General features: G+C 42.8%; 1 protein-coding gene across 4 annotated transcripts in view; it reads right to left on the minus strand.

The window, feature by feature from the left end:
- Nucleotides 1-4,634: 4,634 nt before the first annotated feature.
- The window catches only part of ACBD5 (acyl-CoA binding domain containing 5), a 308,366-nt gene continuing 296,567 nt past the window's right edge, over nt 4,635-16,433 (minus strand). For all 4 annotated transcript variants that reach the window (XM_086941614.1, XM_086941613.1, XM_086941615.1 and 1 more), the window contains one exon: nt 4,635-7,528. In XM_086941614.1, the coding sequence (XP_086797740.1) occupies nt 7,516-7,528 (13 nt within the window). In that variant the 3' untranslated portion in view covers nt 4,635-7,515. The remainder of the gene's footprint in view (nt 7,529-16,433) is intronic.

A 16,433-nucleotide genomic window follows, 5' to 3' on the forward strand; every position in this document is an offset into this window, starting at 1 on the left:
ATTCTATGGCAGTAGCCACCAGTGGCAGTATGTTTTCACTTTTCATTCATCACATGATGCATCACGTCACTGTGAGGGGGTGTTCCCTTCAACACTGCATTTAAAAATAGCATTCTGTCTTTTGTGCATGTTGCAGCGTGATCAAGGGCATAACTTGCCAGAAACGCGTAGCTGCTCTCTGTGCATCAATAAATCTTACCGATGCTGATTCATTGTGGTCCGTCTCCCTTTGTTTGCTGGCGTGCGAGGCTGTGCTGGGTCTGAGACGCCGAGAAATCCAAGGAGGAGTCACGTGGTAAAAAAAAAAAAAAAAAATATATATATATATTTATTACACAATGGTGCTCTATGCAGGTGCTCGGGAGGAGCTTCCCCCAAAGCCCAATGTGCTTTTAACTTTCCTAAGAATTCGCTGCACTCAGTGATTCCCAAAGTCCGATTTTAATTTCAAACCAGTGCTACCACACCAACGCGTTTCGACCTCACTTGGTCTTTTTCACTGTGAGTTGGAATTTTTTGTGGTCATTTATAGTCTCACCACCCTCTGTACATAATAATGCATGATGGGAGTTGCAGTTTTTTTAAAGGAAAAAAAACACATTCAATTCTTTTACATTTGATACATCTTCTCCATATCGAAAGCATGATATTTACATGGGCATTGTTTATAAAGGATGACTCAAGTGTGGCTTACTATCTCCGACAGTTTTAGTGCATGTGAATTTTATTCGTTCAAAATTGGTCACTTTGTGATTAGTTAATTAGGTGATGTAAAACGGGGACGTTAAATCTGCATTTTGTATTACGTCACATAGCATTTTGAAGCAAGTTAAGTCAATCTATATGTTCACTTATTCAGTTGTCAGACTTGGGTATAGTACCCTTTGTTTCTGCTGAATAAAATCTAAATAGATGTTTTGCAACTGTCCATTCTATCGCTAGCTTTAAGGTTAGTTCAGTACATTCTTTACAACATGAATGGTGTACATTTTGTATGGTTGGTACCAATAACTTGCATAATACATTGAAAAAGATTTGCTAATAGTTTGTCGATCATATTATACAATGTACACACACATATATATATATATATATATATATATATATATATATATATATATATATATATATATATACACACACACATACACACACACAAACCAAACACACACATACACAAGCATTCTTATATTAGATGGAGTGTTAGGTATTCACAGACAAAACATTACGAAAGTTAAAAGAGGAGGGAAAGAAGGGTCATGAGTATTCTTCATAAACACTTTGTTTTTCATCTAAAGGATGATAAAAGCAAGGAAAAAACTCTCAGCAGATATTATGGAGACATGAAAGATAAATTAATTTAAACAGGACTGAGACAAGCAAGGGGAAACAATAGAACTACAGGAAAAGTAAACTAACAGATATACACCAAGATTTGTGTGGTATGATAGGAAAATGGGCAAAGTGGAAAATATTGTGTCCTGTATCTAATTTCACATTCTATGTTCTTTGCATCTTGTTAAAATGATACATGTTTGTGAATGGTAGGTAAGCAGCACAACTTTAGACTTTGATGAGCCTAAACTAATATGATTTTCAGGGTATGTCAATGATTTTAAATGAGGGGCCCTAAAGAAAATTCATGGGCAGAGTCAGTCTTTCCAAAATAACATTTCCAACGGGTTAAACGTTTTAACATGTAAAGTAGACCACAGAAGCTGTCATGAGTTGTGCACGCGGGCTCTAAAACCAATGCAAGCGTTGTTCTGGTTCCTGTTCCAGTGCAGCACATTAACAGCACATTGTTTGCATGAGACTACCGCACGCACAAAATATCAAGTCGCAGAAGTTGTTGAACACACTCTCAGCTCCATTGCGTTAAATCAATGTTCATAAACTATTAAATTATCAATGACAATCTTCCTTACTCATAAAAGATCACAGAATATTAAACTCAATGTGAAATAAATTAGCCTATGGTTTTACCCTAAAAAAAAAAATCAAACATGGCAGTTACATTCAAACTAAGTATGCAAAAACAAACGTGTTTTGGTTTCCAGCTATTCTTAAAAGCCTATGTAACTTTTAAAACGGATACAGAATTCTATTGTTTCCCATGACTACCTGTATTACCTCTCAATATATTTTCCTTAAAAGTTAAATCAGAAATATGTTTAATATTGCAGCCTATTCTGGGACCAATCCAGCTTTATGCCTAAAAGAGCCACATGCTTCAACCTACGCAGGCTTGCCAACTGGATAGACACAGTAAAGCACTGAGACACTCTTCATGTGCTCCTATCCTTAGATGCCGAGAAGGCATTCGATACAGTCCACTGGCCATTCATTAAACAGACACTATCGAAGTTCGGATTTGGGACGGTCTTTACAGCCTGGGTAACATTACAGTACACAAATCCAGAGGCCAGAGTTCCAGTTAATAGGCTGACTTTGAAAAACTGGCCGTGCAGAGGGGGACTAGGTATGGATGTCCCATGTCCCCATTACTGTTCACACTGGCGCTAGAACTGTTGGCCTGTGCGATTAGGTCCCACCCGGATATAAGTGGCTTTCAGGATGACTGAGAGTTCTTGGGAGCTGGACGGATGTCGTTTTATGCAGATGACATCCTCCTATATGTCACTGATCCAGCCAGGACGCTCCCAACGATCTCAACTATAGTCGGAGAATATGGCCGTCACGCTGCATTAGCTGTGATAAGTCTAGTTTATACTCGATACGGGGACCCATTGAGAGTCAAGACATCATGGAGGGTTACAGGTGGTTCAGAGAGGATTCCGGTACCTAAGCCTTTACATTACCACTAACGAGGTAGTGAACCTAGCGCAGAACATTAAAAGTGTCCTAAAGGAATTTCAGAAAGACGTAGGAAGATGAATACAACTTCCACTGACAATAATGGGTAGGGTGGCTATATATAAAATGGTCATGCTCCAAAGCTGCTGTACATATTACAAAATATATATAATAAGATACCCAAGACAATTTTCACAACACTAAATAGTGAATTACGCACGCTTCTATGGGATGGGGCCCATCCAAGAGTGGCATTGCAAACATTACAGCGTACTCAATACAACGGGGGCCTTGCACTACCAGACGCACAAGCATACTACAGGGCGGCCCACCTATGGAGGTAAGGTTGTCCGCCAACTGCTGCCAGCCACCGAGAGGGTAATAGAAGCCTGGAAGGGGGCGAAAAGACAAATTTTGAGGGACGCCAACATTTCGAGGGAGACTCCCCTGTGGGAAGTGACACGGCTACAGGAAATTAGTAAACTCCAGGGTTTCAGACAATGGGAAATGATTGGAATCTCCAAATTGGGAGATCTCTTAGAAGGAGGCACCCTTGCCTCCTTCGATACATTACAGACTACATACCAACTACATAATAATCAGTGCTATGCGTACCTCCGGCTGAAACGCGCATGGAGGGCAGACGGAATAGAGAAGGCAAACATCCCAGAATTTGCCCCCCTCGAGGGTAGGCTCCTACAAGAGGAGATCTCCAATAAAGCCATCTCATGGACATATAAAACACTACTGAACAACATCCCGATAAACTGGGACCACTTAGAGCAAATGGGAGGACACCACAGGGCCACTGAGGGATATTGACTGGGAGGCGGCCTTGATGCACCCAAGGGAGGTGGCCGTAAAACAGAGACTTTGAATAATACAATTTAAAATCCTCCATAGGGTCTACTGTGATAGAACACGTCTTCACAACAGGTGAAGAGCAGACACACCCAACTGCTTGTGCGGTAAAGCTCTCCAGCGCACACACATACTCACACTCTGGGAACGTAGCCACATCAGAGACTACTGGTCACGGATAATGGGAGAACTGAATGCAATACTCAATGCACAACTCTAATTAGACCCCCGATATATTCTACTGAGTACCCCCACTAAAATAGATTTTCCATGTGGCAAACTCCTGCTATGCAACTTGGGGCTAGTAGTAGCCAAAAGGGACATAGCCCATCATTAGGGAGCCACAAACCTCCCCACTCTTACAGAGTGGCAAGCGAGTAATGGATATGTACATGGTGGCAGAAAGAGTGACCTACAAGGCAAGAGGCTGCCCTAAAAAGTTAAAAAATATATGGTCCTCCTGGATGGACTATTATGGGCTGGAAGTGGGAGAAGGAGAGGACACACCAGAGGGAGCAGGGCGGGACCCAGGGGCAGGCAGAAGTCTTATCTCCCCTCCCCTTTTTTCTGACCCTTCCTGACCGGCCTCCAAACTAAGATTCCTATCCTCATTGATGATAATTTCATAATAATGAAACAAAATGTGATTACAGTTGGTGTCAAGGTTGCTTCACTCTGTAACATATGTAACTTTGTAGTGCTAAATATTGTTCCTCACAATTCGTTTATCCATGCTCTATTTTTTATTAATATTAATAAAAAGTTTTAAAAAAAATATTGCAGCCTATTACACATGGAAGACCTCATGCAGCTAGTAATAAACGGCTGCATACATAAACTTTCATTTCACCTGTCAAGTTTAAGTAATTTGATAAGCTGCCCTGCTCATTTGCAAAAAAAACCAAAAAAAACGGCTACAATAGACGAAACTAGACAATCTACATAAAATAGGCCTGTTTTAGATTTATATCCAGAATTCTTTAATGAGACTGCCATACATACTTAATTATTTTCACTATGCAAAATTGTTTACATTCACTTATAGACAATGTTAAACATTTGGTTTCAATGTAATTACCCAATCTGGCAAATAAAAGCAGATGTGTTGGAATAACGATCTTTGTTCAAGACTTTTTTTTATGAAATACAGAGAAAGACATAAAAAAGTTATAGACAACTTCAACTCTTTTCACTCGGTGATTCTACTCTGAAAAGAATCTCAAAGCAACGTTTCCTCATCCCCATATAAATGCCGTTGGCATGTTTGCAACATGAATTGGCCTCCAAAATCTTTCTTTAAAATAATGATAATAAAACCAAACAGCAAATCTTTAAAAAAAAAACATAAGACTGAAATTTCCAAAATATACCTTGCATCGATGACACTCCCGATCTGCCACTTTTTTTTAAACCACATGACGGTGTTCGGCATCCCTGCTTTTATGTTCGATGTCCTATTCTACCTCTGGGTAGGTACTGTGTTAACTAGCTGTATCAAAATGTTTGCAAGACGACAGATTGTAACAAATAGTTCACAAACTCAAAGTTCAAAGCAATGTCAGATCCACAAGGCTCGAAGCGAATGACAAACAAGGGCAAGGAGAGAACCAACCCTTAAAAAAACAGGATCTTCACATTATGGCTGTATTCCTCGATTATATTAAAGGGGGAACGTCTGGAAACTGTTGCACAGAAGCCTTGAGAGTTTGAAGGAAATGCATGTACAGAAAGGCAAACCATATACTGGAATGACAAACACACTGAACACAGCTGCCAAGTGCAGTAAGAGCCGTAGTATGCCCAGTTTTGCTTTCTGCAGCAATGGATGATTTCCGGACAGCAGTACTGGATGCGAGGGCTTCTCTCAAGTCTCCCCCCCCCCAATACAGAAGTCCAAGGTTAAACCTCTGCTGTGTATGTTTAAACAAGTTGCATCTGCACAACAGCCTCGTTTAAATAAGTCGTATAAGAAAAAGCTGGAGAAGGAGCTTAGTGCTTCACAACTGCCCTTGCTGATGTCTTTTCCCTCAAGTTTGGCGGAACCGATTATGGAGTGCCTTACTTTCTCTTGTTGAACTTCTGCACTGAACGGTCAACTCTGTTTCTTGTGGCCTTCAGATCTCCTAGGAGTAGAATTTCTTTCAAAACCTTTAAACTGCTAAAGGTCTGGGGACTAGTAGAGTAGAGTTCAGAGTCTGGGCCTACAAGCACACTTAATTCGGTCCTATCCTTGTTTTTTCTTTTATTCTGTTTTTCTTAATTCCTCCCTGAGATGCTTTTCTTTAGTGCTTCTTTAAGTATTGTGTGTTTAGTTCTTGCATGAAAAAGTTATTCTAATGCTTTAATATCGTTTCCAACTCACATGGCTCCTGGCTGATCAGAGACTACGAAACATTTATATAGCTACTGTAATTGGATAAAAAACGTTGGATATCCGTACGAAACCGGACTTCCCTTTTGGTTATTGCTAGATGTGTGGTCACAGGAGAGCATGAGTGTTACATCTATAGACTGCAAGCATCGTACTTTCATAATGTTAGTGGCAATTGTGAACGAGAATTGTAGACACTTGTAGTAACATAAATGGGGACCCTTTGTGCATGCAGTCAATGTTGCTAACATTTTGTTGGAAAAAGGTTTACTATAACAATGCAGCACACTCAAATGACACTGACTAGTTCAGCCATTGTATGTTTAATAGTACAGGCATTCGCTCTAGGAGAAATGAGATTTCCCAGTGTACTAAAAAGAAACTTCTGATTAGCACCAGGTGGGTGACTTACGCTTTACATTCTCACAGAATTTGTCATATAACCTTAAGCCATGCATGAGTAACATAAGCCAAGCAACCATGTAGCATTTGTTTATATTTAACATTTTAAGAAACTGCTAAAAAGGCATTTTGGAGTTCATATTTGAACTCCAATGGCTTGATCATATTCCGTGGTATTGCCTAAAATCTCATCTTTAATTCATTCCACCTCCGACCACTTTACAGTTCTTCGTCCGTGTTTTTCAGAATACCTGCTATTTTGTCATGCTACATTGTCATACAATTCCAGCCCTGCTCTCTAATCCCAAATGGATATTGTAAATATGTGCACAACCAAATAGGCAAGAATTGTTTCTACAACTAGAATACTTGCAGAATCAGTACCAAGGATATCAGAAAGAGCAATAGCTGTTAGAAGCACTATGACTTCAAAATAGCCTGAGACTCGGAAAAGTGAGGAAAGGTGGTCAAATTACATCTGCAAAATTTAAAACTAAAAGCTATGTCACCAAATGCAATGTTTTAAAGAATTTTACAAGTAAATCTCTATTAGTTGCAACAAGAGCATTTGAAACATATGGCTCACCAGTTATTGCTGTTGACATAAATCGTAGCAAATACTGTGAAATATGACTACAAAGCCATTCTATGGTTCTGTACCATCCAATACAAAATAAATTAATAAACAATATTTCTCATTAACTTGTATCTATTCTTCTTCTTTAGGTCTTCAAATGAGACCTCCATGGAATGCTTATTAAGAGCAACACATCTAAAAAATATATATTTGTAATAATTTAAATCTTAAATAGTTAATTCCAGGAAGCAGGCAGGGATTCCACTATGTTTGCCATACTTGCAATTTAGTCAGTATTGATCATTCAAGTATCAGTAGTATTAGACCTTAAGATGCTAATCATTCACAAAGTGGAAGGAACTAATTGGAACAACGCAGAAGCCTCCATCCATTCCAGATCCGTGAAGAATCACACCATCGTTCCAGATGATTTGTCTTGTGTCGTCAAATCTGCGGTAATCTTTAACAACCAAAATGTCTCAATTCCTCAGTCCAACTTTCTAAAGAAAAAGAAATTGAACATTTGTAAAAAGGCAGAACTGAGGTGTGTTCTGAACTGCTATATTAAAATAAACCAGAAATCAAATGCTAACAGGTAACACTCAATTCATTTCCCTTTTGATTAGACATAGCATTGTATTCCCAACATTTTATGCATTAACACACATAGGAATAAGTAAGTGCAAAGCTCTTTGGAGAAAGAAACACCAAGCAATTGAACGTTTCCCATTCTATGAACAATCTGATCAATAATGCTCATCCAGAATAAATGTAAACTGTACTGATAAGTAATATTTTGGGACTGTATGTTACATGCACTTGTCTATATGCCTATACATAATTTCAGCCACTGAGCTTTACATCTACTTAGAACCGTGCAACCTTTTCAATGCTATGGCTTGATATTGTCTAAGTTAGGAAACTGCTGATAGATAACAGCACCACACTTGATACTTTTTCGCAAAATGTAAAATCACATCAATGAAGTACTTAAAGGTGGCAGGCTTATCTTCATTTACGGAAAAGCGCTCACGTCCCTGGTGCTGCTCATTGTTGAAGGACTATCAGAGGGCTAGCTATCTGGACTGATATACAACGTTACTATTGGGGCTCTTTTCACAAGGTTTAGAACTAGCCAAAAAAGAACATGTGGTCCATGAGGAAATGAAGGTTTGGTCGGCTAAAACAAATTAAATGCAGGCTGGGTTAAATAGTACAGCAGGATCTCAGACATGTTGTTGTATAATGCTTACTAGGAGAACTTACAACCCCTCTCCCCTTTTTTTATGCCTTTCAGTTCACTTCAGATTATTCAGGCTGTCCTTGTTCTGGATCTCTACTCTGAATGCTTATCACTCTCAGCAATTAGACAAACAAATAGCACCATTTTGTAATGTTAATCCTAAAAATGATGAAACTATATTAAAAAATGATATCCTGCTATGATTTAACTGGTGACTTGTGGCACTTTTACATTTTCTTTTCATCTAAAAGGTCGGTGTGTATGTAATTACTGATCATTTGTAATAACCATTAGTTTTTCTCTCAGTATTTAAGTATACAAAGCCTTGTTAATATGGTTTAACCATAAACACATTTCTAATTGAAACACCTTAGAGATTTCATCAGCAAGAAAAGCAGACAACATATCTTTGAACATACTCGCAGAAGCTAGAGACTGACCTGTGCAAGAATACACTGCAGTCTACTATTTATACAACAAATAAAATTAGATATCTATTGAAGTAGTGAAGTAGTGTGGCTCACTGGTTAGAGGCGGCAGACCCGAGAGCAGAGGACGGCCCGGGACCAGGGTTCGATTCCCGGCGCGGCAGGTTTCTGGACCAGGGTCAGCGGACTCGATAATTCTCTCGCCTCGGTGCCCACTCTGATCAGCGATCACACTCGGCAACTCTGGGCATTAGCTTGCCTCATCTTCACTAACGGCCCCACCAGACTGCCGGGGATGCCTGGTCTCACCCTGGAGATACCCATTAAGGGACCATCTCTCAGGGAAGCCAGGAAGGGTTTCGCAGCGGTCGAAGCGCCTTGGGACCCTACGGGTAAGTAGTGCGCTATATAAATGCCAATACATTTACATACATACATTAGGTCTACTTTGTGAATCACACTTCATACAGTTTCTGATTGCATTAAAACAAAAAAATGTTGCTTTTAGACTTGTTTTATCGAGAAGACCGTGATCTATGTTTTTAATTGTGTTTTCTATGTTTGCATTATGCTTTTAGGGTTGTGTCTGCCAAAATAAAGTATTTTCTGATCTGATTGCACCATTTGTTTTGAAATTTCTTCAGAACTGTCTTCAATCAATATTTTACTTTGTGAAGGCGTGGTCTTTGGAACTCCACATAATTCTTTCTGTGACTTCTCAGTTATGAGTTGAACAGTGCCAGCATAAATGAGGCACCCACAAACTAATATAGCCAGAACATTGATTTCTCAATATTGTAAAAAAACAAAAAAAACAAGATGACTGCAGGAATGATTGAATTAATTTCAACCACTGGCATTCTGACCAGTATTTCAAACCATTGTTTTTCGCTAATTATGGCGTTCTTCACAGGCACCTGCCTTATACAAATCAGGATTATGCAAATCAGTCTAGGTCGAACTTGAATAGGAACGAACAGTCCAGCCAGGGCAGAAAAACACCAGTTAGGTCAAAACTGTTCTTCGGCTACTTGTATGTGGTTCAGAAAGGACCTCTATTGGCACTTTGGGTCAAATATGAGATGACATGGTGAGCAAAAATACGATGGACTGAAATGTGTCTCAGCGTAATTACCAGTGGCTGAGATTAAGTCAAGAATTTCTTGCTTCACCTTTTTGTATTAGTCAATATTGGGAAGGCAGGGTTATATAGGTGTGGAGTTAAGAACAGGAAATATATACTTACCTCTATAAACTTTCCTTTAAAATACTATGGTAGTTAATATTCCGTCCATAGTATTTTTGTAGGATATTTCTGTGCTTGTCATTCTTACTATAGGCCTTTTAGACTGCCAAGCTAAAGCCGGTGTAATTCAGGGATGTGGTAAAAATATCACCACCATTCTTACTAGAACGTAGTGAGTTGCATAAATGGGAAATACAATGTGGCAAACTACCTCATACTTTCTGTGTTTATTTTCCAGCATAACAATGCAGGTGAAAAACATTCACAGCATGACTGTGATATGATGTAAAAACAAAGGCTTCCCTGAAGAATTCCCACAGTATTCTAAAGCAGCAGAAATAGGGAAAATGTACAGTAACCAGGTTACTGCGCATTCTCTCCACTTCAATAAAGGTTAAATTGGTCATGTAAGTATTTCAGATTTTCTGTTACTCATAGAATGTAATTGTTTTACAGTTTAACAGCTAAGTGCAAAACAGAATGTCATTTTGCACAGTTTTAATAACTTCAGTACTGTGTACAAATTTGATGATCTAGATTATTAGTTCTCTTTCAAAATTAAATAAAGGAATGCGGAGTCAAGGCACTCAACACTTTTACTCATAGAAGCAAGAATCATTTCATAAATGATCAAACAAGAATTGTGAAGGAAACAAAAGGCGAATACTCTTCTAGGTGACTGTGAAACCTCAGACTACATCATATTTACTCCCACAATTTGCTGCTCCTTCCAACACGCAGATTCTGAACATGTGATAGTAGTGACTCAATTCTCAGTGGAGGCAGGTGGGACAGACAATCTATAAACTGCACCAATGTTGTAAAACTACATTTACAAGCGGGTAGCGTTGTTTTCATCACCACTGGATAGTGTATAGAATATGCAGAATATAGATGATAATTCTATATGTTGAGCAGAAAGCAGTAATTTCCGGAGGGTTAGGTGAAGAGTTGAAGCTCCATCATCATAATTTGCTCAGTGCTACCTATCCTACCGTCTATTTGCCTGAGCATCGGTGTTCAATCAGTTCTAATCACATCATGTTCACAGGAACGCAGCCACCTTGCTTCTCGATGAATGTCTGTAATTAATCCGGGTAATCGTCTGTTGACCTTATGATGTGCAGTCTATCATTTCTTCCAGCCCTATGGGAGTAGCTGACAGAAATGGAGCGTTCTTTTTCTTAACATGTTACCTATTGCCTTTCTTTCTTCAGGTGTATGCAATAATCTTTCCACTTTCTAGACAGTTGTTCAAAAAAGTAAACTTGAGATATGGACCGATTTATATACACTCTCAGTTCTACTAGAGTAATCTTGGAGATGCCCTTAACTTTTATAACATTCTGTGCAAAAAATACTATCTATGAAGAAAAAAGACGGATTTATACATAGACTGGCTACCAGGAGTGCGATCTTCCGGGTCAAAAATGTAAACTCTGAAAAATATATTAGTTCAAATGGTGGGAAAATATTCCTTGGCAAATTAATATTTTGTTAGCCGTTTCTGGAACAATGGAATTTCCTCGGCAGCCCTCAAGGGAAATGCTTAACTGCGGTGGGAAAAAAGTGTACCCCGCCCCCCAGTATCTTGAGGATGGAAATATGGATCATGAATTTGCCTTCCTATAAATGTGGCACACTCTACTTGAGGGTTATATTATAAGGAGTAGTTTCTATCCATTAACTCCAGTTCTGTAGTAGGGGTATCTCTGTTATAGTCATAATCTAGTGAATAGTCCCGCCCATGTGCGTGGACCCCGGAGCAATCAAAAATAATCTCTTAAAGTGTCGAAAAAATGCAGAACTGCTCAGACACTTAAGAGAGAATTTAAAGACATATAATGCAGCCTATAAACAGGCTACACTGTCCAGTACTTCAACTAGAAATTCCACCAAAAATCCACAAACAGCAAAGTCTGTCCAGATTTCCCTTGCCTTCAGCAAAAACCCTCTAGAATGATAGAGAGGAAGACATGGACAGACAAGGCTGCCATTATGTGGCTCAAAACAGGATACTGTGCCTTTAAGAGAACTTTCCAGAACTTCACAGTATCCCAGAATGCACTGCAGGTCCCATTTACTTTCAGTTCTTTTTGAAGGCGTAACACGCCAGACCTGTAGCATTCCTTACATGAATATCTCTCCACCGGGGAGAAGGGCGTGTGCTTATGACTATAACAGAGATACCCCTACTACAGAACTGGAGTTACAGGACAGAAACTACTCCTTCTGTAGTAGGGGATCTCTGTGTATAGTCAATCTAGTGAATAGAATGGCAAGCCCATCCCCACACCAAAGCGGCGGTGGAGAAAGAAATCAACACCACTATTGTGCGAACAAATTCCGCAGCGAAGCTTGTCCAACCTGAGCATCTGCCCCGGCATCAGTGTCCAGACAGTAATGCTTAGCAAAGGTATGAACCGACTTCCAAGTGGCGGCCTTGCAAATTTCTGCAATCGGCACATTACGGAGCAAGGCCGTTGTGGCAGCTTTGCCCCTGGTGGAATGAGCCTTAGGCTTACCTCTTAAGGTCTTATTAGCTTTCTTGTAACACAGTTGTATGCAGGACACAATCCACCTAGAGATGGACTGCTTAGAGGTCGCAAGACCCGTCCTGACCGATCCATAATTGATAAACAATTGGTCTGACCTACGAATACCTTTGGTCTTATCCAGATAAAATTTCAACACCCTCCTAACATCCAAATGTAAGGTCCTTTCCGCTGGAGATGAAGGGTTCTGAAAAAACGTAGGCAAAGTTATAGTCTGGTTGACATGAAAATCAGAAATAACCTTGGGAAGAAATTTAGGGTGAGTACGCATAACAACCTTAGCAGCATGAAATACAGTATAAGGTTCTTGGCAACACAACGCCTGAATTTCATTCACCCTGCGGGCCGATGTAATGGCCACGAGGAACGCCGCCTTCCAGGACAGGTGCTGCAACGAAGCCTTATGAATGGGTTCAAAAGGCTCTTTCATTAATCTGGACAGCACCACATTCAATTCCCATGAAGGCGAAGGAAGCCTGACCGGAGGAAATACTTTCTTCAAGCCTTCCAAAAAGTCTTTGATCACAGGGATCTGGAAGAAGGAAGTCTGTGAAGGGCTTTTCCTGTAGGCAGTCAATGCAGCGAGATGAACCTTAATGGAATGAACATTAAGGCCAGACCGCGCCAAATGTAGAAGGTAAGGAAGGATGACATCTTCCTTGCACGTCGTCGGGTCAAAGCTCTTGGACGCACACCAGATACAAAACCTCTTCCACTTGTAAGCATAGGATGTCCGAGTGGAAGGTCGCTTAGACTCCTTCAGTATGTCCATGCAATCTTCGGGCAGATTCAAATGGCCATATTGCACTATCTCAGGAGCCATGCCGCCAAACTCAAAGACGAGAGGTTGGGGTACAACATCTGCCCCCTGAACTTCGTGAGAAGGTCCGGCCTGCACGGCAGCCGTATGTGAGGAAGGAGAGACCGGTGAAGCAGGTCCGTGAACCACCACTGCCTGGGCCATTCCGGGGCAATCAGGATCATCCGTGCCCTGGACTGAGACAGCTTGATGAGCACCACTGGAATCAGGGGAATGGGTGGAAAAGCATACACAAAGCTGTTCGATCAGTTTATCCAGAGAGCATTCCCCAGCGTCCCTTGCTGGTAGTACCTGGAGGCGAAGTCTCGGCATTTGCTGTTTTCGGCGGTGGCGAACAGATCTACGTCTGGAGTCCCCCACCTTTCGAAGACTTCTCCTAGTACTTCGTCGTTTATGACCCATTCATGGTTTTCCTGAATCAATATGCTCAGTGCGTCTGCCTGAACATTCTGCACACCTGGTAGATGGGTAGCCGTTATCGTCAATCCTCTGGCCAGAAGCCAGTGCCAGATCGTCTGCGCCTCCCGAGACAGGGTGCGTTATCTCGAGCCCCCTTGCTTGTTGAGGTAATACACCGTGGTCGTATTGTCCGTCTGTACATGCAGAGAGGTGGTCTGGAAGGACGGATGAAAAGCCTTCAGTGCCAAGTGAACAGCTTTGAGTTCCAGGAAATTGATGTGATACGTGGACTCCATCGGAGACCACGTGCCTTGAATCTGTAAGTCTCCCGAATGCACTCCCCAGCCGTAGAGAGAAGCATCCGTCACAATAGTCTGAGTGGGAATGTCCTTGTGGAAGGGAACCCCTCTGAGGAGATGCTCCGCTGAACACCACCACTTCAGGGACTGGCGAGCATGCAGAGACAGTCGTATCTTGTCGTCCCAAGATCCTCTCCTCTGGTCCCATTGGTCCTCCAAGCACTCCTACAGAGGTCTCATGTGTAGTCGTGCATGAGGAGTGAGGAAGATACAAGAGGCCATCGACCCCAGTAGAGAAGACACCGTCCTCACTGTTGTAGATGGAGCATTCATAAGAGCCTGAGCCTTCCGAAGGATCGATCGCAGTCGCTCCTCCGAAGGAGACACGCTTGCTGACAGCGTATTGATGGTGGCCCCCAAGTACTGAATGCACTGAACCGGGATCGGGACAGACTTGGACATGTTGATGTGCAACCCCAACTTGTTCGAGAGAACGCACGTCTTCTGGAAGTGTGCTTGGGCTTCCGAGAAGGAGGAGGCCTTGATCAACCAATCTTCCAGGTACGGGCAGACAAACACCTTGTTCTTCCTGAGGTGTGCCGCTACCACTGCCATGCACTTCGAGAATGTTCTGGGCGCAGACTTCAGCCTGAATGGCAGCACTGTGTACTGGTAATGATTCGTGCCGACTTGAAATCGCAGAAACTTCCTGTGTTTGCACGCGATGGGCACGTGGAAGTACGCATCCTGTAGGTCTTTGGCACAAAGCCAGTCCCCCTGTTGCAACTGAGGAAAAATCTGATGTAACAACAGCAGGCAAAATTTTTCTCTGCGAATCCACTTGTTTGCCTGCCGCAAGTCCAGAATGGGCCTGAACTCGTTCTTGTCCTTCTTGCGAACCAGGAAGAACCGGGAGTACAGACCTCTTCCTCTTTGAGACAGAGGTACGTCTTCTATCGCCCTTTTCCTTAACAGGATATCGGCCTCTGCCTGGAGCTCACGCAGTTGATACTGCGAGCTGACCGGAGGGATCGCTGGAGGAGGGCTGATGAACCGAAGACTGTATCCATTGCAAACAATATTCAGCACCCACTTGTCCTGTGTAATTTTTCTCCACTCTGCCAGAAAAAATTGAACGCTTCCCCGCCACCGGAGCGGGTAACGGATGAAGGGGAAGTAACCGCTCAGGGTCGAGACCCGGCCGGGCCCTTGTTCGCGGTAGAGGACTGCTGCCCCCCTCTACCCTTCTGTCGTTTCTGGAAGGGTCTCCGGAACTGCTGCTGTTGTTGCTGCTGCTGTCCCGAAGACTGCCCCCGTCCTCTTCCTTGTGCGCCGTAGCGCCTTTGGAACGGCCAGTAGGATTTCTTCTCTTTGGGCTTCTCCAAGCCCACAGCCGTAAGGGTCTCCGCCTCCGCCTTCATGCGGGCCATCTCATCATCTGCGTGTTTTCCGAACAAAGTATCCCCGGAAAAAGGCAGGTTGGCCACCCGCTGCTGGGCCTCCGGCTTGAGTGACGTGAGCCGGAGCCAGGCATGTCGTCGCTGATTGATTCCATGGCAGTAACCATGGACAGCCAACAAGGAGACATCCGCAGCCGCGCTGATGACCTGATTGGACACCAGCATCCCTTCCTTGAGGATCTCTTGGAAGTCCTCCCTCTTGTCTCTTGGTAGCAGTTCCACGAACTATTGCAGGGAGTCCCACAGCGCCCGGTCATAACGTCCCAACAGAGCTGTATCGCTGGACGCCTTCATGGCTGTGGATGCGGTCCCACACGCCTTCCTTCCAGCGGAGTCGATCCATCGACTCTCTTTATCTGGCGGCACGGTGGAGGACGGGGAGGTAGAGTGTAGCTTCCTGGCTGCCGTCACTATCACCGAATCCGGCACCGGATCAACTCTCAGAAAGGCAGGGTCCGAATCCGGGGCCCTGTACTTCTTTAGAAGTCGGGAGGGAGCGGCCTTCACCACCGCAGGTGTGAGGAACAGCTCCTCTGCGGGTTCCTTCAAACCAGGTACTAGTGGAAGCAAAGGGCGAGACAGATGCCTCTTGTGAAGCGTCTCGAATATCACTGACGTCGAAGGTGTAGGAGCCGTCACAGCGATACCCAACTTCGCAGCCCCCCTCAGGAGGACCTCCTGGAAAGTGGCAATGTCATCCACTGGAGAAACCCTGGTCTCTGTGGAGTCCGATAAGGTCGGGGAGTAAGAATGGGTCCTGGAAGAGTCCGTGCGGGACCTAGACCCCCGCCTCCTATGTCGACGCCATGATCTGGTGGAGGATCTATGACGACTCCTTGATCTTCCTCTGCGTCCGGAGCGTGAACGTGACCTCCTCGGCCGAGGGCGGTCAACCGGATCCACCGGAGTGGGTGACCTGGGCTTGGACGGGGCCTTCTGTTTAGGAGTACCCTTG

The sequence above is a fragment of the Lissotriton vulgaris genome, chromosome 10 (assembly GCF_964263255.1).
Source record: "Lissotriton vulgaris chromosome 10, aLisVul1.2, whole genome shotgun sequence".
In the NCBI taxonomy this organism is placed as follows: domain Eukaryota; kingdom Metazoa; phylum Chordata; class Amphibia; order Caudata; family Salamandridae; genus Lissotriton; species Lissotriton vulgaris.